We start from the raw sequence: 25,894 nt of genomic DNA, 5'->3' as shown, positions 1-25,894 counted from the left end.
TTTTTTAAAATTTAAAAATTAATCTTATTGCCAGGCGATGGTGGCACACGCCTTTAATCCCAGCACTCAGGAGGCAGAGGCAGGAGGATCTCTGTGAGTTCGAGGCCAGCCTTGTCTACAAGAGCTAGTGCTAGGTCAGGCTTCAAAGCTACAGAGAAACCCTGTCTTGAAAAACAAAACAAAAAAAATTAATTTTATTTATTTAGTTTGTGGTATGGGTGTTTTGTATACCATGTGTGTGCCTAGTATCAGAGAAGGTTGGAAGACATCATCAGATTCCCTGGAACTGGAATTACAGATGAATGTGAGCCACCATACAGGTGCTGGGAATTGAACCTGGGTCTTCTGCAAGAGCAGCTAGTGCTCTTACCTGCTGAGCCATCTCTCCAGTCCTGATTACTTATTGCATTTGGTGAGAGCACTTAAAGCTTATTTTTTAATATGTGTGTGCACACATGTATGTGTGTGTGCACGAGTGTGTGTGAGTGCATGGGTGCCAGTGCATGTATGTGTGTGTGTGTGTGTGTGCACGAATGTGTGAGTGCATGGGTGACAGTTCATGCATGTGTGTGTGTGCATGAGTGTGTGTGAGTGCACAGGTGCCAGTGCATGCATGTGTGTGTGTGTACATGAGTGTATGTGAGTGCACAGGTGCCAGTGCATGCATGTGTGTGTGTGCACGGGTGCCAGAGGACAGCCCTTGGACGCTGTTTCTCGGGAGCTATTTACCTTTTTGTTTTTGAGACAGGTCTCTTGCTGGCCTGGATCTCTCTAGATAGCCTAGGCTGAGTCCCAGAGATCCTCCTGGCTCCCCTGCCTGCAACCATGTTGAGATTTCAAGCATTCACCACCACAGTCTAGCTTTTAAATAGGATTTCTTGTGCCTACAAAGCAGCACATTACCAAGTGAACCATTCTGGAAACTCTTGTCAGTTTTCCCCTCCTTTTTTGTGTGCATTGGTGTGATGTGTATGTGAATATATGGAGGTCTGTTGTTGATATCAGGAATAATTTGTTCTCTTTTTTTTTTTTTTTTTTTTTTTTGTTATTCGAGACAGGGTTTCTCTGTGGTTTGGAGCCTGTCCTGGAACTAGCTCTGTAGACCAGGCTGGTCTCGAACTCACAGAGATTCACCTGCCTCTGCCTCCCGAGTGCTGGGATTAAAGGCGTGCGCCACCACCGCCCGGCAATAATTCTCAATTGTTCTTCCACTTTATTCAGTGAGGTAGGACCTCTCAGGCAAGCCCAGAGCTTTATTAATTTAATAAATTGCATTCTCACTAAACACAATAAACAATAAGGACTAGAGAGATGGCTCAGCAGTTAAGAGCACTGACTGCTCTTGCAGGGGACCCAGGTTCAATTCCCAGCACCTGTATGGTGGCTCACATATGGGTGTCTTTTGGCTATGGCTAATCTTGTTAGCCAGCTTGCTCTGAGAATCCCTTGCCTTTGCCTTCTGAAGATGGAATCACAGCTCACCCAGCATTTACTTGAGTTCTGGGGATCTGAACTCTGGCCTTTTTGCTTGCACAGAAAATGTTTTACCCATTGGGCTATCTCCACATTCCTCTTAGCAGTTCTGAAATCCAAGATTCACTGTGATTCCCTCCAGGCGTCCTGCTGTGTGAGGGATTTCAGAACACAGTGATTCTCAACCTGCGGGTCTTGACCTTCGGGAGGTCAACCGACCCTTTCACAGGGTTTGCCTAAGACCATCAGAAAACACAGATATTTACATTATGATTCAGAACAGTAGAAAACTACAGTTATGACGCAGCAGTGAAAATAACTTTATAGTTGGGGGTCAGCACAGCGTGAGGAACTGTATTAAAGGCTACAACATTAGGAAGGCTGAGAAGCACTGCTCTGAGGGAAGTTTTGTACTCCCTATTCTCCTCAACCCCTGGAAATTTGATGAGGAGCAGTCAATCAGAGACTAGAGAATTGTGCCAACCCGCGGCCACATCACAAACTTTCTCGGCTTCTCCACGAAGCTTCTCTTACCTTGCTCTCACACTTTCCCTGCTTCTTAGGGGCTGTGCAGTGAATGACTGCTTTAGGATTTGTACACATGGGCTGCTCCTGACCCTCTTTCTGCCCACAGCTAAGACCACAGGAGACCAGGGTAGTGGGGTGGCTTCTCCTGGCTATTTTCTTTCTTTTTTGTTTCGTTTTTCAAGATAGGGTTTCTCTATGTAGCACCTCTGAATGTCCTGGAACTCACTTTGTAGACCAGGCTGGCCTAGAACTCACTGAGATTTTCCAGCCTCTGCCTCCCGAGTGCTGAGATTAAAGGCGTGCACCACCATGCCTGGCCTTCCTGGCTATTTTCTTGGCTTCTGATGGGTGCCAGTGTTGGAGGAAGGTAGCAAGACTTCCCCAGGGCTGTCCAAAGGGGGCTGTGGAGGGGACAACGACCCTGTACTCTGCATATAGTTTTCATCCATGTGGACACACGTGTCCTGCTGGTCCCCCTCCTTGAGCACCTCCCCATAAGCCACCCTTAGACTCACTCGGTAAATGGCTAGGAGACCCCTGCCTCATTAGGGCCTTGTTTGTCTCTAGGTTCTCATCCAATCACTATTTTTCCTGAAACTGCCAACAACTTGTGCTATGTGGTGTCTTTGACACCTTGGCATTGTTATTTCAAGTGAACTGTCGTGTGAGCTGGCGGTTGAGGGCCTCAATCTGCGTGTTTTTTCTTCATATAATGTTGTATGTTAAAACTATGAATTATCCACTAGTATTAGAAAGGGAGTCATTTTTCATCTCACCTCTGGTTCTCAGATCCTCTTGAAAACTGGGGCACATTGACCCCACCGGGGCAGCTGCCACTCAGTGAGTACCCTCAAACATGAGTGGAGAGTTCACCATGTCCCCTTAACTCCTCCCGGTGTCCGGGAATGCAAACTGTATTCTCCCTGGTCCAGCCAACAGAGGCATTCCAGAAATGTCGAGGACACACAGGAAAAGACAGACCAGGCTGGTGGCAAGATAGTGGGGTGAAATAAACACAATTCATTTCTTTTGCATATTCGTGAATTATAAGCAATTCTTCCAGCAGGCTCTGCCTATAGGACTCTGGTGGGACAGAGAAGAAGGCAGCCTGGGAATGGGGCTTACCTGTGCTACCAATAATAGGTGTGGAAAGGATTATAGGTGTGCTAGGGTGGGAAGGAGAGGGTCCTGAAGGGACGTGGTGAGGTAAGGAACACTCATCCTGTCTTAGGAAAGTCAAGAGTTCTGGGGTTTCTTAGGGCAGCAGGTCCCACCACTCAGTAACATGGTACTGAAGTGGCCACGGGGCAGGGTGGCTAAGAGAGCAGTCTCTGTAGCCATGGAAGCACAGCCAGATGGGTTGACTTAAAAATATGGTGGTTGACTGTCCTCCTAAGCCCTTAGGGACCTTGAGGCCACTTGGAAGAATGAGGGCCCTCAAAACCGGCTGAGGAGGAGGGGAATGGAGGGTGAACACACCTTAATCATGGATGCTTCTGGGAACATTACATGACCAGTAAGAAGCCTGAGGAATTGCAGGTAAAACCCATGGGTGGGGAGGCAGGCCTGGGACAGGAGCTGGTGTGTGCTTGTTGGGTGTGGAGTTTCCTTTGTGTCTGAACCTTCTAGAATGAGATCATAGAAATCACATGCAAGCTTGTGAGTAAACTACAGGATGATGATTATAGATTTGAAATTGATATTAAAAATTACTTTTTGAGACAGAGTTCCATGTAGCCCAGGCTGGCCTTGAACTTACTAAGTAATCAAGGATGACATTGAACTCATGCCTCCAATTTCCAAATGCTGGCATTATCTGCAGACACCACCATGCCCTGATCTGAAAACAATAAACAAATTATTGTCTAAATTAATCTCCATGCAGAAGAGGCTTAAAAGCTGGAATGGAATTTCCTATTACCTTAGTGGGACAGTGACCCAAGGTTACACTTCAGTTGGTTTAGAAAATGGAAACGCCATTCCCTGTCCCCAGCTCTGGGTTTGTGGGCCAGGATTGACAGTTACGTAATGGTGGGAGGGGACAAAGTCAATGTTCTGAGACACAAGAAGGAATGAGGGTCAGCTGGCACAGAGCCCTCTAGACATAGGGACAGGCCTCTGAGCAGAGAGCGATGGGAGCCTGTGTGTGTGTGTGTGTGTGTGTGTGTGGTGTGTGTAGGTCAGAGGATAAATTGTGGGAGTTGACTTTCTCCTCCATCACAAGGGCTCCAGGAATTGAACTCATGTCCTCAGCTTTAGCCGCAAGTCCCTTTCCCCACTGACCCATCTCGCCAGCCCACCCAGACCTCTGCTTCTTATGCCCTCCTCAGTTCTGATCGAGCATGTTTAGCAGTATGTGATGTAATCATGGGGACTCTGGTGTCCCGTGCAGGAGGCTCAGCATCCTACTGCCCCTGTGAACCAAGCCCACACAGTGTTTACACACATGGTTGCTCCTGAAGGCAGCTGGCACAGATTTAGCCTCACATGTCCAAGAGGAGGGCCAGCTTAGGAGCTCTGTCTCCTTCAGGGCCAGGAAGCATGAGCACCACCCCAGCGGCTGTGTCTGTCCTGACACCTCTCTTCTATGGTCTGGCTGAGGTGGTCGTGAACACCCTTGTCTGAGTTTGGGTACCCGAGAGCAGCTGATGTAAGGATTTAAATCAAGAAGGTTTGGGAGCAGTGGTTCCAGAAGGCACTGGGAGGGGAACGGGGTCCACTGGGGCTGTGGGGGCTGCAAAGTTTGGGTCCCTGACTTGGATCAGACCATGAAGTCTGCTGGTCAGTGCTGGAACGCTGCTAAGTCAGCTCCCTGCCACTGCTTGGTTACTCCATCCTTGTCCCTCCTGTTTAGCTCAACCGTTCATGGCAAGAGCCTCTTTGGTGACTTCCTGCTCCAAAGGAGCCTTGCACCTACTCCCAAGCTGATTTTCCTACAGTTGTGGTCACTGATTCTAACCTGCTGTAATGTCTTTGATGCTTCTTGTACCAACATGATGAGGTTTGCAGCTTTGAGTCTGGTGCTCCACCCAGGCACTTCTAGACCGTTCTTGGAGCTAAAGGAGAGGCAGCGGTCAGTCTTCATCCACTGTCCACTTCCTCCTAATACAACTCCTGCCCCACCATCACCACTTCCGCCACCAAAGCCACCGCCACCACCACCTCTGCCACTGCCACCTTCACCACCACCACCGCTGCCTCCACCACCGCCACCTCCACCATCACCACTTCCGCCACTAAAGCCACCGCCACCACCACCTTTGCCACCGCCAACTCCGCCACCACAGCCACTGCCACCTTCACCACCACCACCACCATTGCCGCTGCCGCCGCTGCCACCACCACCACTGTTCATGCCGGGTCTTTAGCTCTTGAACTTATTGTATAGTTGAGACTGACCTTGAGTAACACTGAGTTAATAACACTGAGATGCCAGGGATGGAATCCAGGGCTTTGTGTATTCTAGGTGTCTTGGTTACTTTTCTATTGTTGTGAAGGCACACCACAACCAAGACAACCTGTAGAAGAGTTTATGGGGCTTACAATTCTGGAGGGTTAGAGTCCAGGGCTGTCATGGCACAGAGCACGGCAGTAGGGCAGGATGGCACAGTCCTGGGGCAGTAACTGAGAGCTCACATCTCATCCACAACACAAGGCAGAGGGAGGGAGGAAGGGAGAAAGAGGCCCATGCTGGAGGCTGAGGCCGGGGCAGATCCTCTGAGAGGATCAGGAAAGAGGTCAGGAAAGGTCATGAAGGGCATCCGGCTGGGGAGAAGCCTTGTCAGCCACACATCTGTCATGGCTGCTTCAGAAACTCCCTTGGCCTTTTTGGTTGTTATTCCTAGAGACAGGGTCTCACTATACAAGCAAAGTTGGCCTCAGTCTTATGTAGTCCTGGGTTGACCTCGAACTCTTAATTCTCCTTCTTCAGCCTCCCAGGCAGCAGAATGCTCCCATGTTTGGCTTTGCCCTGGGCGTCCTTAAGTCTTTCTCAACCCACTGGGGAGGGTGCTAGTTACTGTATGACTTCCCCGCTGCTTAGCTAGGTTGTGAAGGCACATACTCAGTAATCCCAGCACTTGCGAGGAGGATGGGTGCAAGCTGGAGGCTAGCCTGCTCTACTGTGAGCTCCAGGTCAGCCAGAACTACATAGTTTGACCCAGTCTCAAAATATCCCAAAAGAGTGGCTGAGGAATGACTTAGCAGGTAAAATACTTGCCACACAAGCATAAGGACTGAGTTCGGAACCCCAGCGCCCCTGTGAAAACTGGGCTGGCTCCAAGCATCAGAAAGCCAGCAATGAGGGGAGGAGCCAGGGAAAGCCACATCCATGGAGCAGATTGGCCAGCTGGTCTACCTGAATTGGTGAGCCTCACGTTCAGTGAGAGAGCCTGTCTCAAAAATGTAAGAGGCTTTCTAGTGTGGTGGTGGATGCCTTTAATCTCAGTCCTTGGGAGGCAGAGACAGGCTGTGAGTCTACGTCGTAATGAGTTCCAGGGCTGTATTAAAAGGAAAAAAAAAGGTGAAAGTGAATATTCCATAAAGACCCCTGGCTTCCATGTGCAATTGCAAACGTTCACACATAAACCAGAAACCAGGAGAGGGAGCGGAGGGGAGGGAGAAGGTGGGGGAGTCCCTGAATCAGTAGATAGCGCTGCTCTGCCTTGTCCCCTTGAACCTTGGTTCGACAGTGTGGGATGTTTCTCTTAGCTACTGAGAATCTGGGAGTCAAATCTCAGCCCCGATCCGATCCGATTCGTAAGCTCTGCCTCCAGGTCACACCAGGAGCAACCTTCCCAGGGCCTTGTCCCCCTCTCCTCCAGGAGGCTCGGGAGGAGGAGCGCCTAGGCTCGTCGCTGTCCTGGTGGCGGGGCTGGTGACCTGGGTTGTCCTCCCTCCCCGCAACCCCGCCCGTGGTCACAGCTCCCGTGCAGTCCCGGCTCCTCCCCCGCGCGGGGCTCGGCGCGGCAGGCTGCGGCGCGCACAGCGGGGATCAGAGCGGCTCCGGCGCGCGGAGCCGGGCTCAGCCCCGGTCTGCGGACGCCGCGGCCCCGGAGCACATCGAGTCGGCCTGGGAGGCCCGCGGGGTGCAAGCAGCGCCGAGTGCGCGTGGGACCGGGTCCCGCAGCCGGGTGCAGGAGTGCGCGCGCGCCACGGCATGGAGCCGACCCGGGAGCCCCCCGCGCGCACCCGCCCGCCGCCTCCCGCCTCGCGACCCGCGCCAGCAGCACCTAGGCCGCGCTCGCCAGCTGAGGCCGAGGCCCGTGGCCCAGAGGGGCTGCTGCGGCGATCGGGGTCAGGGTACGAGGGCAGCACCAGCTGGAAGGCGGCCTTGGAGGGTAAGCGCGCAGCCTTCCATTTCCCGGCCCCCCGACTTGGGACCCAGGAAGTGGCCAGAGTCACCTTGACAGCTCGCAGAAGGGAGGGTGATCCGGAGAATTCATTCATTTCGGGGGCAGGCAGATGTCACCATGGGAGGAAGAGGGGCTGCTGGGGACCACTTCTGATCACAGCCTTGACTTACCTTTGCTGTCAACTCCCTCTGTGACCTTGGAGCACCAGGCTCCAAACCTTAGGTGGGTCCGCTGCGAAGCACCTTGTCCCGCTTGCTTGCGAGTAGTGGCCTGAATCGGTAGCAGAGAAAACAGTGCTTCGTAAAAGCAAAAGCTCTAGTTTCCCGAGATGGTGCCTGTACTCTGTGGGGGTGGGAGGGGCGCTCTGCTGGTAATGAGAATGATAAATAGGAATCCCCAGAGGCTCTTCCTAGCGAATTTGGGGTGCCATCTATCCCTTCTTGTCATAGTGGCTGAAGGAGTGACCTCGGGCTCAGTGAGACCTCAGAGTGACCTCAGTCACTCAGTGAGGTTTCGAAGAGACTTCAAGTAAACATGCTCTTTCAGGAAACTTGGGTTGCCTTCAGGTGACTGGTGCTGTCAGGAGATGCTGGAGTTGGCCACAGGGAGGGTTAGCTTCCAGATGCTTCTCAGGCTTCTACCCAGTAGAGCAGAGTCAGAGGAGGGCATCTCAGAGTAGGTGGTCTTTCAGGGATGTGGGACAGACGGAGTACCAGGTCAAGAAATGAGAGCCGCTGGCTAGAACTAGCCAGTCCCTTGTGGATAACTAAACCCTAGGATGCCGGATACTGATGAAGGCATTGGGAAAGAGGGATGAAGGGAGAGAAAGAATATGAGAACGGATACATCTGAGGGACCGCTCAGATCAGGCTACAGAGTTTGCTTCTTTGAAGGAGCTGTCCAGGGTTTAAGAAGACAGATCCGCGTGGCAAAGACCAGCAGGGAAAGGATGGTGGGTGAGGAGGGTGGGGACCTGTAGTATGGAGGGGACAAGGCTGAGAAAGATGAGGTGACTGCAGAGCATGGCAGACCCTTGGCCAAAGGCTGTGAGCCAGGGCAGCATACTGACTGTGGTGGGCTGTGAAGACGCTGACGAAGTGGTTAGAACTATGGAGGCAAAGACGGCTTTCCCAGAAGTAAGGCTATTATTACAAAGGAGAACCTGACTGGAAGCTAGGATGGAATAAAGACCAACCAACCCTTCTTGAATGTGTGTTTCTGGCTAGTGGTTGGGTTTTCCCTGTGACCTAAGCTTATCCCCTATCAGTATTTGATGTCACTCTCTTCTCTAGGCTATCTGTCTTCTTCTTCTTCTTCTTCTTCTTCTTCTTCTTCTTCTTCTTCTTCTTCTTCTTCTTCTTCTTCTTCTCCTTCTCCTTCTCCTTCTCCTTCTCCTTCTCCTCCTCCTCCTCCTCCTCCTCCTCCTCCTCCTCCTCCTCCTCTTCTTTTTTGTAAGTATTTGAAAGGTTCAGCTCTACTAACCTTTCCTCTGCCCCCACTGGGTAAGGCTATTTCAGGGTAGTGTGCTGGCTGGCTCTGGCTTCATCTCTGGCCCTGAATACATTGACTCTTGTCCTTCCTACTACCATGTGGCTGACTGGTCCTGCCCATCATCTGAAGAAGAGGCTACACACTGGGCAGGAGGGAAGCGAGACCCTCTCTGGTGGTCCAGCACACGGCCATCTTGGCATCTTCTTGCAATGCAGCCTTGTCTCATCTGAATGGCGTGGCCCCTACTGATATCCCCGTTGTCCTATTTTGGTCTCTGGCACAGACAAGAGCACCACCCCCAATGGCTCTTGGGTGCTCAGCGTCTTGGCCTGCTGACTCTTCTACAGGACTGTTTAGCTCTGTTGGCCCTCTGAGTGTTTTCTCGATGTTCCTTGGGTATGTCCTATCTCCATCCAAAGGGACTGGTCCTCACAGGTGGCTGCCACTGTATGGGACCTTTGAGTTGGCTTGTTCAATCTTTTGACAGTGCTAAGACACCTTCTTGGGCCCTGGGTATATCCAGCCCTCACAGAGCTGTTCAAATAGGGCAGAGTCAGTTTGGTAAGGGGCCAAGAGCTGGCAAGCTTGAGCCACCCGCCCACACCCACTGGTGGGCTGTACTTTTTCCTCACCCTGTGGGTCATGTCACGATTTCTACCTCGCAGTGCTAATCAGAGAGAGGTCTGGAGTGTAGGTTCTGTTGTGGCGGTACCTTCCCAGCTCCCTGAACACAGAACCTCACAGCCTGGGTGAGGAAAACAGCAGGGGAGCAGCCGCCCAGCCAGAGTCCTTTGAGGTTGTCCTTGAGGATGCTCTTGCCCGGCACTTTAGTTCTCTTAATGATACACGACACACAGCAAGATCTGGTCCTGGGGTCCCAGTGGGCTTGCAGCCCTGTTTAGGCTGGTCCTTATCTTGAAGAGAAAAGGGAAGCTTCTGGAATGATGTAACTGAGCCCCCAGAGATACCTGCACCCTGATCTAACTTTGCCCCAAGCAGCCGTCACCCACCCATAGAGTTGGGTGTGTACCTTAGTTACCATTTAACTCTCATCTCTGCCCTAATGAGGCGATCAGCACTGGACAGGATGCGGGGAGTGAGAGTCTTGAATATCTCACTCAAGGACACACTGGCTGCGAACACATGAAACCGCCATGGGATTTGCCACTGGCCTTCTGGTATGAAAAGCTTGCTTCTTTTCTGGTGCCATCAAGGACACTGGCTCAGAGAGGCTAACTGGACAGAATCCTGCTGCGCTTTCTGAGCACACAGCTCTCCTCTCCTGGTCCCTCCGAAGAGTCTGCCACCCTCAGGAGGGGCAGCTTTTCCCTTCTCACAGCTTGAGAGAATTGGAGAGCTCCAGTCAGAAGGCGGCGGTCTAGAAGACAGTCCTCAGTGACCCGTTAGTTCTCAAACAGAAAGCAGACATTGGTTGGTCCGGTGAAGGCTGCTTTCCCTGTGGGTGTGAGTCTGTCCTTCCAGGTGAAGGCTGGGAAAGCTGACCCTGCCCCGCTGGGGTCTGGAAACACTGAAGATGGTTCAAGATGGGCTATTTCTAGCCTTGGGCCTGAGAGTGGGGCAAAGTGTTCTGGGGTAAGAGAGAGGGGACAGAGTGACTCCACTTACCTCAGGCTATATAGATTTCTCAGTGGTCACCAATTCTGAATTTTTAATGTTGAAAGTTTTTTTTTTATTAGGTACAAACCCACAACTTCCTGATCAAAACCACACACATGCATTTGGCAAAAGCTACCTAAAATTTTAAAAATTACCAAGCTTCACATTTGAGCATTTTAAAACAATCAGGATTATGGCTGGCCAGGCTGTACCCTGGATGGTTTAGACGTCAGCCAAGTGCTTTTTTTGGGGATGTGGGTACGAGGGGTATCTGAGGTACGAAGAGTCAGTGGTTTCTAGTTGTCCTTTCTAATATTAGGCCAAATCATCCTCATTTAGAAGCCCGGATAACCTGCACCGTAAACTCGAGCGTATCTGGACAGGCCATTGCACGATGGGATGACTGTGAGTTAGGTGCCTGTGAAAAGCTGGGCTGTGTTCACACCACAGGGGCCACGGTGAACCCTAACTCCAGGACTGCAGAATGTGCCCTTGGGTGGAATTGTAGTTCTGGCAGGTGTGATTAGTTAAGAGAAAGTCAGAATGGAGTTAGCAGGTCCTAATCCAGTGTGAACTGGTGTCCTTAGACAGACACAGCTATACCCTGGAAGGCCACGTGCTAAGAGTGACTGAGGCTTAGATGGTAAAGTCATGAGCCAAGGGCTTTCAGCAAAACTCCAGGAGCTAGGATGAGCCAAGAAGGCTTTCCCTGAGGCCTTCGAAGGCAGCATGGTCCTGCCAACACCTCAACTTTTGGACTTCTGGTTTTCATAACTGCGAGAGGATACCTTTTGAAGCCATCCAGGTGATGGCACCTTAGTTATGCAATCTGAGGAAGTATATACCACATGGACTCCAACTATCCAGCCTCGGGCATCAGGAGGGCAGACAGCGAACAGTGTGTTGGGAGTCCTATGGTGTCTGTGTTAGGGGTTCTATTGCTGCCGTGAAGCACTGTGACCAAAAGCACCTTGGGGAGGAGAGGCTTTATTTGACACATCACTATTCATCATCACAGGAAGTCAAGGACAGGAACCCAAACAGGGCAGGAACTGGGAGGTAGGAACTGATGCAGAGGCCATGGAGGAGAGCTGCTTACTGGCTTGCTCCCTGTGGCTTGCTCAGTCTGCTTTCTTATAGAACCCAGGACCACCAATCCAGGGATGGCACTACCCATAATGGGCTATGCCCTCCCCCATCAATCACTAATTAAGAAAATGCTATATATCTGGATCTTTTTTGTTTTGTTTTGGGACAGAGTTTCTCTGTGTAGCTCTGGAGCCTGTCCTGGAACTCTCTCTGTAGACCAGGCTGGCCTCGAACTCAAAGAGATCTGCCAGTCTTTGCCTCCCAAGTACTGGGATTAAAGGCGTGCGCCACCACCACTGCCCTGCAACTCCAGCAGGGTCTTATGGAGGCATTTTCTCAAAGTTCCCTTCTTTCAGATGACTAGTTTGTGTCACGTTGTCATAAGGCCAGCCAGCATAGTGTCCTTCTTCTGTCCACGCTGCATGGTTTAGAGAAAGCATCCCTATGAAGAAGTGAAGAGGGTCTTTAGTGATGGTAGGGGCATATACGCACACTCTCCTTTTCTACCAAGTTCCTTCAACTCCATTGAATTGTAAGGCTGACTGAGAATACCGTGTTCAGTGTTGAATCCTAGTCTGTATTAGGCAACGCAATGGCCGAGTCCTGCTGGCCTTATGACAATGTGCTCGGGGCTGGTCAATAGGTGCTCTGGGCTGGTCAACACTCACTGTGTTGGACACAGTTCGAAGCACTCTACCGTCCTCCCTCAGCAGCCACAGGGCATCAGTACCTGAAACCTTCATCAGACCCCAAGATCCAAGGATGCTCAGGTGCCTGAGACCAAATGGCATATTTGCACCGAATCGGCTCACATCGTCTCATACACTTTAAACATGTCTAAAGTCACTATAATATCAAATAAATGTAAAGGCTATGTACTTCGTTGCTATTCTGTATTGTTTAAGGAAAAACAATATGACATGAAAGTCTGCACCTGTTCAGTACTGATGTGAATTTTTCTCATATCAGTCTAGAGCTGGTTGAGTGTGTGGATACGGACCCACAGAGAGGGACAGCCCTGTGTACACTGACATAAACACCTGAGAGGTAGATGCTGACATGGGGGCGGTGGGGCAGAATAGATGCTCGGTGACTTCTGTGTGTCCACATTCAGAAAGGGTCAGAGGATGGATATGAACCCCGGAAGTGATTTCAGATGCTGGGTTCTCCGTGGGTAACTCAGTCCACAGGTTTGACCCCTCAAGAAATCTAGTGTAGGCTGCAGGAGGGCCCCAGCATAGACCCCTGAAGGATCCCAGAGGATAACCGGCATGGACCCCTGGAAGAACCCAGTGTGGACCCCTGGAGGAACCCAATGTAGGCCCCAGTAGAAGTCAATGTAGACGCCCTGAGAAATGTGGCTTAGTTCCCCCAGAGGAACCCAGCATAGACTTCTGGAGGAACCCAGTGTAGCCCCTGCCCCTGGAGCTCAGCATAGACCCTAAACCCAGAAGAGATCCCTGGAGGAACTTAGTGTAGGCCTCTAGCAAACCCCAGCATAGACTCCAGAAGGAATATAATGTAGACTCCTGATAGAGCCCAGCATAGGCTGAGCCCAGTGCAGACCCCTGGGAGGTCCTAGTCTAGATCCCATTGGTGGAGCCCAGTGGAGCCCCTGGAAGAGACAAGCGTAGACCCCTGGAGGAAACTGTTGTTGGACCCTGGATGCCCCGGTGTAGAACTGTGGAGGAATACAACAGCCCAGGGTAAGTCTATAGAGCAGTGGTTCTCAACCTTGCTAACGCTGTGGCCCTTTAATACAGTTCCTCATGCTGTGGTGACCCCCAAATATAAAATTATTATTATTTTGTTTTTTGAGACAGGGTTTCTTTGTGTAGTCTTGGCTGTCCTAGGACTAACTCTGTAGATCAGGCTGGCCTCGCGCTCACAGAAGTCCACCTGCTTCTGCATCCCAATTAAATTAAATGCTGGGATTAAAGGCATGTACTACCACCTCCCAGATCATAAAAATATTTTTATTGCTGCTTTATAACTGCATTTTGCTACTTTTATGAATTGCTGATGGTCTTAGATGACCCCTGAGAAAGGGTCGTTTGACGCCCCCCAAGGCATCCCGACCCACTGGTTGAGAGAGAGCCATTGCTCTAGAGGAACCCAGCGTAGGGTCCAGTGGAGCTCAGTGTTGACCCCATGAGGAATCCAGCTTAGTAGAGAAATCCAGCATAAACCCCTGGTACAGGACAGCGTAGACACCGGAGACCTCTGTGGAGGCCAGCGAATTTCTGCTGGTGCGTAGACCTTACTCAAAGAAATGATTCCAAAATGTTTGTGAGTCTCACAGGTCCACTGAATACGGAATTGCCCTCTCTTTCCCTTTCGAGACCTGCTAACAAACAGTAGAGGGACATTTAAGTGCTGATCACAGTGAGAACTGGAGGTAAGAGCTTGTGAGACAGGGGCTGAGAGCTAACGGACTTAGGCCACCTGCGAAAGACCAGGCAGCAGAGAAACCACAGGGGCCACACGTGAGGATCCCCGTGCTCAGGGACGGGGCATGGTGGAATATGGGCAGAAAACAGGAAGAGGGGTGCGGAATGTCTTTCAGAGGTATGGATCCAGATCTAAATAGTCCGTCCCCATTTCTGGCAGGAACTTGAGGTAACATTCTCAAGAATCAGAGCTGTTATACAGGACCATACAAGGAGCAGGCTTTGGAGCTCACTTTCAAAGTGTGGAGGGCACGCTCCGAGCCTTCTTGGGAAGAGCTGTCTCCAAGTTATTGCCACAGCAAGGGAACAGAAACGGTTCCTCCAGAGATGCCAATCCACGTGGGGGAAAAGCCAAGGAATTTAACAGCCCCAGATCAACCAGCCAGAGCCCCTGCCATGCTCCAACAGATAGCAGTGGACTCGGAGGCTCCAGGGAACTCTTTTGTTCTCCTGCCTTAGCTGTGAACAATACCCACGCCCCTCCAGGAATCGGAATAAGCGTCTTGAAAGACTCTGTAGGGAGAAGCTCACAGTCTTCTCGCTCTTGTCTGCTGGAGGAACTGGCAGCAGGGCCATCAGAGAAACTATCACAGTGTAAACCAACGGTAGGCTGCTTTAAGAGAGGACAAACCCCAGACACCTTAAATTATCATTGCAGAGTGGAAAACCTGGGAGAAGGGTGAGAGGGTGGAGTTGAAGACATCTTCCCAGAAATAAACCAAAGCGGTAGAGATGGGGAGCGGGTGGGGAGGGGAGGGAAGGAGGAGGGCCAGTTTAAGAGCTCAGACATGTGAAGGCTTTCACTTTTAGGAGGAAATCAGAAAATGAGGGAGAAGAAACCATGCATGATGTAATTAACGAAAACTTTTCCGGCACTGACAGACATGAGTTTCCAGGTTGCGGGGGCCATCAGTTGTCCACTAGAGCAGAGAGAGACATCACTGCGGGGAAGTCAAGGCAACGCCTGAAGCAGCTGGTCACAGCCTCAATTACGGGCGGAGAGAAAGAGACGCATGCATGCCTACTGCTCAACACACGTGTTCTACACTTACACAACTGAAGCAGGAGCCCAAAGCAGGGAGGAGTGCCCCTTCCAGGGCGCTGACCCTTATGACAGTGAACACAGCCAGAGCAACCCCCACAGTCAGGCCCTGCCTAGCATGAACAGTCGCTTACTGAAACCCTTCCTGGGTGGGTTAGATTGTCTCCCGTTAACCATTAAGACTAACCATCACAAGTGGATGGACCGAATGTGATATATCCATAGAGTGAAATGATGAACCATAAACAGGAGTAAGGTTCTGTCCCATGCTATGACATGGATGAGACTTGAAAACGTGTTAGGTGAAATAGGCCTGACACCAAAGAAAAGGCGCTGTAAGATTCACTCCTGAAGTGAGGAGGACCGGCAAATGCGTAAAGACCAGGCAGAGTGGCGGTGGGTAGGATGGGTGTGGGAGTTACCATTTAGTAGGTGCGGACAGAGTTGAAACTTTCGCACCCAGATGACTGCGCTAGCCTGCTACTTAATGCTATGAATTAAGCACCTAAAATGGTTAAAATGGTAAATTTTATGATGTGTGATATATCTATCACACATAAACCCGTATCACAATAAAATAAGAAAACCCTCTGTTTTAGGTCTGAAAGGTTTCCTTTATTACCATAAGCATCTTAAGTGGAGATAAAAGTAAGGAGGACCTGGAAGAGTGGGTGAAGGGTGACAGATGGTAGAGGGGTGGGCAGCATGCCAGGAGGTATGGGGTGGAGGGGGAGGACCAGGGGAGCAGACACCCTGTCGCAGGCTGTGAGGGTAGAATGGGTGAAGCCTGGAAGGTGCTGGAAAAACAATAGGGGAGCCCAGGTCAGAAATCTGTGACCACCACAGGAGTCTGTGGGCAGTAGGGGTGACAAAACTGAGACCATGGTCCTGAAGAGAGTCTCAAAGGGCTGGGGCCATCACCGTCACCCTGAGGGCTGCTTCCAGCTCTTGCTCAGTTCCACCCCATAAGGCTCTTGCTGTTAGGACTTGGGGACGGCGCTGGGAGCTGGTGACAGGACAACAGGTGGCAGCTGGTACTGACCCGTTTGTCTCCTTAGATACCACCACACGCCTGCTGCTGGGGGCCATTGCGGTTCTCCTGTTCGCCATTCTGGTGGTGATGAGCATCTTGGGTGAGTGTGCACGTCAGAGTGTGTGAGCAGCACACACCTGTGTGTGCTATGTGGACCAGTGTGCATGCCTGGTCCCAGCATGCCTAGCTAGGCACATTCCTCCATGTATCAGATTACGGGGGAGGCACACAGTAAATTAGAAGTGGTTGGTTGTTAATGTAATTGTAGCCTGAAATAATACACTTCCACATGGACCATGCATGTCCCATTTATTGGCCAGGTAGGAAGCAATGGTACCAAGGAATTAGTTCATAAATGCCATGGGCATTCTAGGCTAGGCAGGCAAGCCTCTTAGAGGTGACAATTTGGCAATATGAGACTTTAAATATCACATTCATTCAACACTTAATGAACTTTGCTATATGTAAGATCCTAGACTGAGAACCGGCGTGGGGTGGGGACAAGGGAGAGATAGGGAGGGAAGGATGGAGAGAGGGAGGGAGGGAGGGAGAAGGGAGCTTCCCCTGCATTTTTTGATTCTCAGTTGTATTTAGCTCAAAATCATCCATATGCCAAAGAGGCATCCTTTGGAGTGGAATACTCTGGATGCTACACGGGAAACGTTTTTAAGGGGGAGAGGCTCACAAAGATGGAGTTCTGTGTAGTCGTGAATGGGCTCCGGAGGTAAAGAGGGGGCAGGGGAGGCTCCCCACAGGGATTGTGTGCTCTGGGGAGACTTCTGGGGAAATGTCTTGGCCTCTGTGGAGTTTGCTCAAGTGATTGAGGCTTTTCTTCTTCCTCCTCTTCTCCTTTGTGAGACAAGCGCTGATGTAGCCCGGGTTGACCTTGAACTCCCTGTGTTGTTGAGGCTGGCTCTGAACTCCTGGTCTGACTGCCTCGACCTCCCCAGTGCTGAGATTAAGGGTATTCTGTGCCACACCAGGTTTGTCTAGTGTGTGCCACTACTGGGGACCGGACTCGGCCTTGTGCATGCTAGGCAAGCGCCCTGTCAGCTGAACTACACCCCCACCCTCTTGTCCTCAACCCTTAAGCATTTATTTTTATTATTTTATGTTTGTGTGTGTGTTCCCGTGTGTGTGTGTGTGTGTGTGTGTGTGTGTAGACCGGAAGAGGGCATCAGATCCCCTGGCGCTGGAGTTATAGGCAGTTCTGAGCTGCCTCACGTGAGTGTCGGGAACTGAATTTGGTTCTCTCCTTTCAGTCACTGAGCCATCTCTCCAGCCTCTTTAATCTTTAGAAAGCAGTCGACCAGGAGTGGGTCGCCTCACTAAAGTGGTGAAAATCCACTCCCTATCAGTCTCTACTAAGATCTCCCTCGTCCAACTTGCTGGACGAGCAGAGGGTCTGAATGTGTTTGCAGGTGGACTGAGGACACCACGGCCAGATTAACTTTGGCTGGAATAAGGTTGCGAAAGGAATTATTTTCCCTTCATTCGTGTTCTGGATCAGCAGGTCAGGGAATGTGTGGAAACGGCTTTGGTGTCTCTCAGGAGAGCCCAGGGAGGAGGCTACACTGTGGACATTCCTCCCAAGTGGGCCTGAGTCAGGGCTTAGGTGTGCTCAGAGAGTGTGCAGTGGTGTGTCAGTGTCCGTGTGGTGGTAGGTCCTCAGGACAGTGCAGCCCCTTGAGTAGTATGCTGTGTTCTTGGCCCCATCTTAATCGATATTTTAATTAATCATTTATATGAAGAAAAAACACATCTTCATGGAATTTGCAGTTTTTACCATTTCACACGATCAAAGGAGAAAACAATCAAGACAAAATTTACCTTTAAGGACTGGATAGTGGCACACACCTGGTATCCCAGACTGGAGAGGTAGAGGCAAGAGCTCAAGGTCAGCCTTAGAGAATTTGAGGTCAGTGTCTTAGGGTTTCTGTTGCTCTGGAGAGACGCCATGACCATGGCAACTCTTACAAAGGAAAACATTTAATTGTGGCTGGCTTACAGTTCAGAGGTTTAGTCCAGTGTCATCATGGGGGGACATGGTGGCATGCAGGCAGACGTGGTGCTGGAGAAGGAGCTGAGAGTTCTATATCTGCATCTGTGATCCACAGGCAACAGGAAGTGAACTGAGACACTGGGCATAGCTTGAGCACAGGACACCTCACAGTCCACCCCCACAGTGACATGCTTTCTCCAACAAGGCCACACCTACACCAACAATGCCACACCTAATAGTGCCACTCCCTATAAGCCTATGAGTGCCAATTACATTCAAACTGCCACAGTCAGCTTTGGTTACATGAAACTGTGTCAAAATTCAAAACTAAAGCTTATCTATAAAACTTCAAATGAGCCGGGCGGTGGTGGCGCACGCCTTTAATCCCAGCACTCGGGAGGCAGAGGCAGGTGGATCTCTGTGAGTTCGAGACCAGCCTGGTCTACAAGAGCTAGTTCCAGGACAGGCTCCAAAGCCACAGAGAAACCCTTTCTAGAAAAACCAAAAGAAAAAACAAAACAAAAACAAAAACAAACAAACAAAAAAAACCCAAAAAACTTCAAATGAGCTAGGTACCATGAACTCATGATTTTAATTCATGAACATGGGCGGCAGAGGCAAGCAGATCTCTGAGTTTGAGACCAACCTGGTATACATAGTGAGGTACAGGCCAGCCAGAGCTAAATAGTCAAACCAAACCAAACCAAACCTCAGATGAGCCCAAGAGAAGGAGAAATGCATAAAGCAAAGCCAAACAAATTCCTGGATTCGGATTAACCTGTCTTCTGGTCTCCAGGAGATGCAAAATGTAAGTTAGCACATGACAAAGAGGTCTTGGAGGGTTGGTGAACTTTCTGAACTGCTTTCCCAGAATAGTGTGTGTATGTCTCTCTCTCTGTGTGTGTGTGTCTGAACTATGGAGGACCAAAGAGGGCATGGGATCCCCTGGAACTGGAGTTATAGACAGTTGTGAGCTGCCATGTGAGTGCTGGGAATTGAACCCAGGTTGTTTGAAAGAACAGCAAGTTTTTTTTATCTCTGAGCCATCTCTCCAGTCCCCATTTAAAATAATACCTTTTACACTTAGGTTTCGTGCTGGGATAAGGGTGTAGATGTCAGGGGACAATGTGCAGGATGGGTCCCAGGGATGCAACTCAAGTTGTCAGACTTGGAGGCAAAATGTCATTATTCACTGAGTGAGCCATCCACCTGGTTCAGGACTCAAATCTAAAAGGAATTTCCTAGAAGTTCAGTGGTGAACAGGGTAGTGGAGCTAGCTAGAGAGGGAGAGTGTGGTTATGAAAAGGCACACTGTCCTGCCAGAGTCTCCCACCCTGGCTACAGAGATGTGAATTTCAGGTTCCTTCTGGTCTGAGTTCCTAGGGTTAAGGGGGAGATCTTTCCTTGGGTTTGCCCCTCTGCTGCCCCCATGATAACACACTGACCACCTTGCTGTTCCGTGCCTCCTGCTGTTTATTTCATCTGGAACTCCTCCCTGGGGCACAGTGACTTCAGCAGTGTCTCTGAAGGGCACTGAAGTCCAGACAGAGGGAGGGAGCCGTGGGAAGAGGCCAGGGGACACAGCGGTGACCAAGGCACACGGGGAACATGGCAGTGGCCAGGCACACTGGGAGACACTCAGCCCCTTCTCCCTCCCTACAGCTTCCAAGGGCTGCATCAAGTGTGAGACGCCCTGCCCAGAGGACTGGCTGCTCTACGGAAGGAAATGCTATTACTTTTCGGAGGAGCCTAGAGACTGGAACACGGGCAGGCAATACTGCCAAACCCACGAGGCAGCGCTGGCTGTGGTCCAAAGCCAGAAGGAACTGGTGAGCGCCTGGGTCAGAAGCAGGGACCCTCACGCTCCCCTACTGACTCAGGTGGAATGGCTGAATGACCCCCTGGGTGTCTTCTCCAGTTACTCAGCCACTATCCAGTCAGGGGGCGATGGTGAATTCCCTGGGGGCTGATCACTCAAACCTCCATCCTCTACTTCCATCCAAGGCTGGTTGGCTGAGCTTAACTCAGTATTCAGAGGATGGATTAGAAGCTGTGAACACACTTTGTAAAAAAAAAAAAAAAAAAAAAAAAAAAAAAAAAAAAAAACAACCCTCATTTCCTACCATCTAAATCAAGCACTGCCTCTCAGGTCACACCTCGAGTTGCTTTGCCAATAGAAAGGCTAAAGAGCCCGGAATCCCTTAGCACTTGCTCATTTTGGACGTCGTGGCACAGAGACATGCACTTCTAAAAGAGGAGCGGGTCTCAAAGCCAGTTTCTGTTTGTCTGCATTGCACAATATTTGTGTGTCAGTTTCTGAGAAAGTCCCAGAAGTGCAGGTCAGATAACCTGTTGTGGGTAAGATTTGGCCAGGAATCTTACCTGCGGACCATCCCCAAACTCCCAGCTCTGTAACTGAAGCAGGCTGTTGGCGACATTTGTGGCCAGCTCGGGAAGCTGCTCTGGTCTTGCTCCAGCAGTGACTGCCCAGGATTCCGTTGTCACCCTCCCATCAAAGTAACCACACCGTCTCAGTACCCATCACTCTCTGCAGGACCAGCGTCTCCAGAGAGCGCCTGGCTGGGGCCATGCCGCCATGACAAAACTGCACTCCATGCCTGGCTTTCTCTCCTTCCTTTTGCAGGAATTCATGTTCAAGTTCACACGGAGGGAGCCCTGGATTGGCCTGCGCAGAGTTGGAGACGACTTTCACTGGGTCAACGGCGATCCGTTTGACCCAGACACGTGAGCTGAGACTCCGTTTTCTTGGAGAGAGATGAGCTTAAACAGGGAAGGGGTCAGCCCCAGAGGCAGCTCTCTGACAGACACATGTGGTTTTACGCTAGCTGGAATGGATAGGTCTCTACGACAAGTGTCGGGGGTGGGGGTGGGGGTCATCTGTGGCAGGGCTTCCTCTGTGAAAGTGTCTGGATTTCCCTCTCAGTCCAACCTGGATTGGTGGCCCGGCCGCACACAGAGCTTCTCAGTGAAAGGCGCAGATAATTTCTGTCTGTGACTACTCCATCTGTGCCTCTCTTGCTGGCCAGAACATGGTCACGCCTCTGCACGTGGTTGCAAGGGATGATGGGAAGCGTGCCTTCTGTAGGTAGCGAGTTCCGCATGCACGGTGGCAACAGAAGATAGGAACTCTGGACACAGTTGCCCACTGGCATTGCTGATCACCTTTTCCCGCGACAGCCTCTTCTAGGGCAGGTGCCCTGAGGGCAGTGTTGGGTGCATGGTGGTGCCGTGTTGTGTGGGCCAAGTGATCTGGCTACGATCTTGGGCAATGGGGGTAGCAAGTGTGGCTGTGGAGGTGGATTGTGGTAGCGAAGGTGTGTGTGGTGGCAATGTAGGCTTAGGAACAGGTAGGTCACTTCAGCTTGTAGTCCAGACTCCACCTATGGAGAACTGTGCCCAGACATGGCCTCTCAGGGCTGTGATAAACACTTCCTCATGCTGCAAACAGGATTCTGTGGGAGGTGAGGTGGGCAGAGGGCAGCTCTGAATTGGGCACCTTGGAGCTGACCTTAGAAGGAGATAGAAAAAGAATAAGGAAGGCAGGGAGCATTGGTGACAGATGTATGGAACAGTTCCTCATCATGGAACGTTCCAGAAGCACAGAGCTGGAACAGTGGAGGACTAAGCTAGCAAGGCGCACCCATGTCTGTCCTGGAAGACGCTCCAGTGGTGACTGGAGGGAGGGACAGCCAAAGGGCCTGTTGACCGCCCGTGATGATCGGCAAGCGGGCCCTCTATCTTTTCTCTTCCATCACAGGTTCTCCATCTCGGGTATGGGCGAGTGTGTCTTCGTGGAGCCCACCAGGCTTGTGTCAACAGAGTGTCTGGCGACCCGGCCCTGGGTGTGCAGCAAGATGGCTTACACGTGATGTGGCCCAGGCCAGAGGTGGCCCTTCTGCCCCGGCCCAAGGACAGTGTCTGTTCTACCACCTGCTTCCGACAGGAGCTGCCACCCTCTCTGAATGGAAGCAGCGGGGAGGGTGGTCCCTGTCACTGTCCCCTCTCAAGGCTCCAGAGCTCTGTGGCCCTGGTTCCTGGTCTCTTTTGTCCCCAGGCAGGTCCTGTGGCTTAGCAGTTATATCTCATGTGCTAAGTAGTGTAGACATCTTGCCCCCCATACACACAAGCACACACATGTACACACACATAACAACACACACCCGGGCTCTGTATAACGGGTCATCCTTCCTTGGCTTGGCCTGGAAGCTTCCTCACTGCAGCCCTGGTGCTCCTGGGCAGAGGGGGGCTGACGTGGGTTATCTGGCTTTTGGCTCAGTCGCCTGCCCTCCCCAGCGGCTTCTCTCAGGCACAGCTTCCTCAGCAACTTGCAGAGAACAGCCCAGGGCTGGAGGCCCTGTCTCTGTCCTCCCTGCCTTCCCGGGGTCCTCAGGCAGGGTCCCTGCTGTGCTCTGGTGCTGGTGTATTGGTCACTAATGGAATAAACGGTTTGACCGCATCTATGAATCGGCTGCTTTTTGTTTCAGAGTCACAACCTGGGGAGGAGCAGGGGGCAGTCTGTGGGGGCCACCGTCAGGATGCACTTGTCCCATTGTGACAAGCAGCATTGTGTAGAAATCTAGGCTGGAAAAATGAGTGACAAAATGGAACACATCTCTCAGATCGGACTTTATTTAATGTTGGCGGCGGCTATGTTCCGTTCAGCCGTGTGAAGGGTACCATTCTGGTACCTTCGTTACTATTTGACTCAATATGACAAATGCCTATTCACACCTTCTGTCCTGGCTACTTTTCAGTCAACTTGACGCAAGCTAGAGTCATCTAAGAAGAGGGAACCTCAGTTGAGAAAATGTTTCTGTAACGTCAGACTGTAGGTTAACCTGTAGGGATTTTTCTGTCGGGAGAGCCCAGCTCATTGTATGTGGTACCATCTTTGGGCTGCCAGTCCTGGTTCTATAAGACAGCGGGCTGAGCAAGCCATGGAGAGCAGGCCAGTAAGCAGCGCCCCTCCATGGCTTCTGCTTCAGCTCCTGCCTCCGGGTTCCCGCCCTGTTTGAGTTTCTGCCCTGACTTCGTCGATGATGAACAGTGGTGTGGAAGTTTAAGTCAAATAAACCCTTTCCTCCCCAAGTTGCTTTGGGTTCTGGGGTTCCTCACAGTCATAGAAACTTTAACTGAAACAAATACCAGGATCGTGGAGCTTTGCTGTGATAGACCTGACCATGTGTTTTGGGGAGGATTGAGGAAGGACTTTGGAATTTTGGGTTGGAAAAGCCATCGAGTGTTCAAAGCTTGCTGAGCTGTTCTGCGGGAGCTTGGAAGATGAGAATGCTGAGGGCGATGTTGAGGGTATGGGGGCCTGGCTTCTCCAGAGGGCACCTGGAGAGCCCCTTAAAGACTCCATCAGGGATCTTTGCTGTTTTGAGTTGGGAACCTGTGATACTGGTCAGCTGGAGCTGAAGAATCAGCCGTGTTTAACAAGATAACAGAATCACTAAAGCAAAATCTTTGCTGGCTGGCTGGGGCTGAGATGTTAGCTGTAATTAAGAGACCAGCATCATGGAGGGGAAACCTTCTGGTGGGTGTTTCCCTGGGGTCAGTACACAGAAACCGTGTTCCAGAGGTGGCCAAGGCTGGACCTCATGCTGACAGCCAAACTCGGTCAGTCACCTGTGAGAGTCTCCCAGGTGGTGCTGGTTCTGAAGGCATGAAGGGGTCGTGGAGAGCAGGTGAGGCTTGGCACCGTGAGAGACGGGGAGGGAACGTAGGAAAGGCGCAGCCGCAGTAGCAGCTGAAGGCATGAAGCGGTCGTGGAGAGCAGGTGAGGCTTGGCACCGTGAGAGACGGGGAGAGAATGTAGGAAAGGCGCAGCCACAGCAGCAGCTGAAGCCTCAGGGCAGAAAGGGTCGCACAGAATTCAGGTTTGGTTCCATAAACTGAGTCTGGGAGAGGTGGATGGTTAAAGTAGCCCAATTGCAGCTGAGACTCCAGCATTCTGAAGACGAGTGCCATGGGGCAAGGCCAATGACAGCAGCGGCTATGGAATGGAGCCTGCCTGATCCTGGGAGACAAGCTGTGTGGGCTGCGGCAAGCCCTTTGGACCCCAGAAGACTCAGAGGCGGTCCCAGACATTGGGCTCTGAGTTATTTACACTATTGGAGTTTGGTTTTGCTTTGCTTAGCTCGTGACTGTCCTGGTTATCCCCTCTTGGAATACGAAAGCATTTATTTATTTATTTATTTATTTAATTTATTTATTATTTATTTGTTTTACTGGAGCCCACAGTTGCAGTTGGGAGACTGAACTTTTAAAGAAATTTTGGAGTTTTACAGAGACCTTGGATTTTAAGAGAGACTAGATATTTTAAAGGATGAACTTTTTTTTTGAGACAGGGTAGCCCTGGCTATACTGGAACTCCCTCTGTAGACCAGGCTGGTCTCGAGTTCAGAGATCCACCTGCCTCTGGTTCCTGGGAACTGGGATTTAAAGGCATGTACCACCTTCGTCCACCAAGGCTGAATTTTAAAGTATTTGAATTTGTAAAGACTGTGGAACTTTTAGAGTTATTTATGATTTATATTGCAACATTTTTATTAATATGCTCTCTTAGTGACAAATGAGGAAGGAAAGGTTCTAACTGAAAAGCGATGTGTTTGAGTTTCAGTTGACAAGGGCTCAGTTGTAGTGGCTAGTTTTATGTCAACTTGACACAAGTTAGAGTCATCTAAAAAGAGGGAGCCCCAAATGCCTCCATGGCTGTAGACAGGCAAGCCTGAATGATGTAGGTGGGTCATCTGTCTATCTGTTGCTTTTATTGGTTAATTAATAAAGAAACTGCTTGGCCTTTGATAGGACAGCAGCTTAGATAGGCGGAGTAGACAGAACAGAATGCTGGGAAGAAGGGAAGTGAGGCAGACGCTATAGTTCTCCTCTCCAAGATGGACTCAGGTTAAGATCCTTCCTGGTAAGCTACCACCTCGTGGTGCTACACACATTAATAAAAATGGGTTAATCAAGATGTGAGAATTAGTAAGAGGCTAGAGCTAATGGGCCAAACAGTGTTTAAAAGAATACAATTTGTGTGTTGTTATTTCGGGTATAAAGCTAGCCATGCGGGAGCTGGGTGGGAATGCAGCCTGCAGCTCCTCACAACACCTGTAGGACATGTTCTTAATTAGTGATTGATGGGGAGGGCCCAGCCCATTGTGGGTGGTGCCATCCCTGGGCTCTATAAGAAAACAGACTGAGCAAGCCATGGGGAGCAAGCCAGTAAGCAGTCCCCTCCATGGCCTCTGTATCAGCTCCTGCCTCCAGGTTCCTGTTCTGCTTGAGTTCCTGTCCTTACTTCCTTCAGTAATGAACAGTGATGTGGAAGAGTAATGAGAATAAACCCCTTCCTCCACAAGTTGTTTTTGGTCATGGTGTTGCATCACAGCAATAGAAACCCTAACTAAGACACCCAGCATATAACAGACACCATGCTGGGCCTGTGGGAATCTGTATCTTTATGCTCCAGGGACATACTGGGAGAAGACAAACTAGAAAGCACTAGAATATTCTGGAACACTGTAGAAGAATGGTCTATTCTGCTTAGAGGAGAATGGGGTGATGCTCATGTTTGGCTGGGTATGAGCCTGTGAGAATCTTCTGGTCTTTGGCACGCAGGTGTGCAGGGGAAGGGGCTGGAGGGGGTCTGGGGAGCCCGCAGTGGAGTCTGACCTGACTTCTTCTTGGTGTCTGCAATCACGAGTGGGCTGGCTGACTGGCTGGCAACTGAGTCTTGGCATTTAGATCCTGGCCCATTTTCAGAAAATACCTCAGAGGCAAAAAGTGGCC

The 25,894-nt window shown here is 50.8% G+C and overlaps 1 protein-coding gene across 1 annotated transcript; it reads left to right on the top strand.

Annotated features, from left to right (window-relative positions):
- Nucleotides 1-6,931: 6,931 nt before the first annotated feature.
- On the top strand, nt 6,932-22,549 carry Clec2l (C-type lectin domain family 2 member L). The gene is made up of 5 exons (XM_057791981.1): nt 6,932-7,340; nt 16,103-16,177; nt 19,742-19,908; nt 20,724-20,824; nt 21,858-22,549. The coding sequence occupies exons 1-5, from the start codon at nt 7,160-7,162 to the stop codon at nt 21,967-21,969; spliced, it is 636 nt and encodes a 211-aa protein (XP_057647964.1). The 5' UTR covers nt 6,932-7,159; the 3' UTR covers nt 21,970-22,549.
- Nucleotides 22,550-25,894: the final 3,345 nt, after the last annotated feature.

Source organism: Chionomys nivalis, chromosome 1 (genome assembly GCF_950005125.1).
Source record: "Chionomys nivalis chromosome 1, mChiNiv1.1, whole genome shotgun sequence".
In the NCBI taxonomy this organism is placed as follows: Eukaryota; Metazoa; Chordata; class Mammalia; order Rodentia; family Cricetidae; genus Chionomys; species Chionomys nivalis.
This window is presented reverse-complemented; position numbering and strand designations above follow the sequence as displayed.

What these genes read in the sequence shown, in the direction of transcription:
- Clec2l (XM_057791981.1), top strand. Translation starts at nt 7,160, where the DNA reads ATGGAGCCGACCCGGGAGCCCCCCGCGCGCACCCGCCCGCCGCCTCCC. An exon ending in GGTGGTGATGAGCATCTTGG is followed by an intron (nt 16,178 to 19,741) that starts GTGAGTGTGCAC and finishes CCCTCCCTACAG; the next exon opens with CTTCCAAGGGCTGCATCAAG. An exon ending in GATCCGTTTGACCCAGACAC is followed by an intron (nt 20,825 to 21,857) that starts GTGAGCTGAGAC and finishes CTTCCATCACAG; the next exon opens with GTTCTCCATCTCGGGTATGG.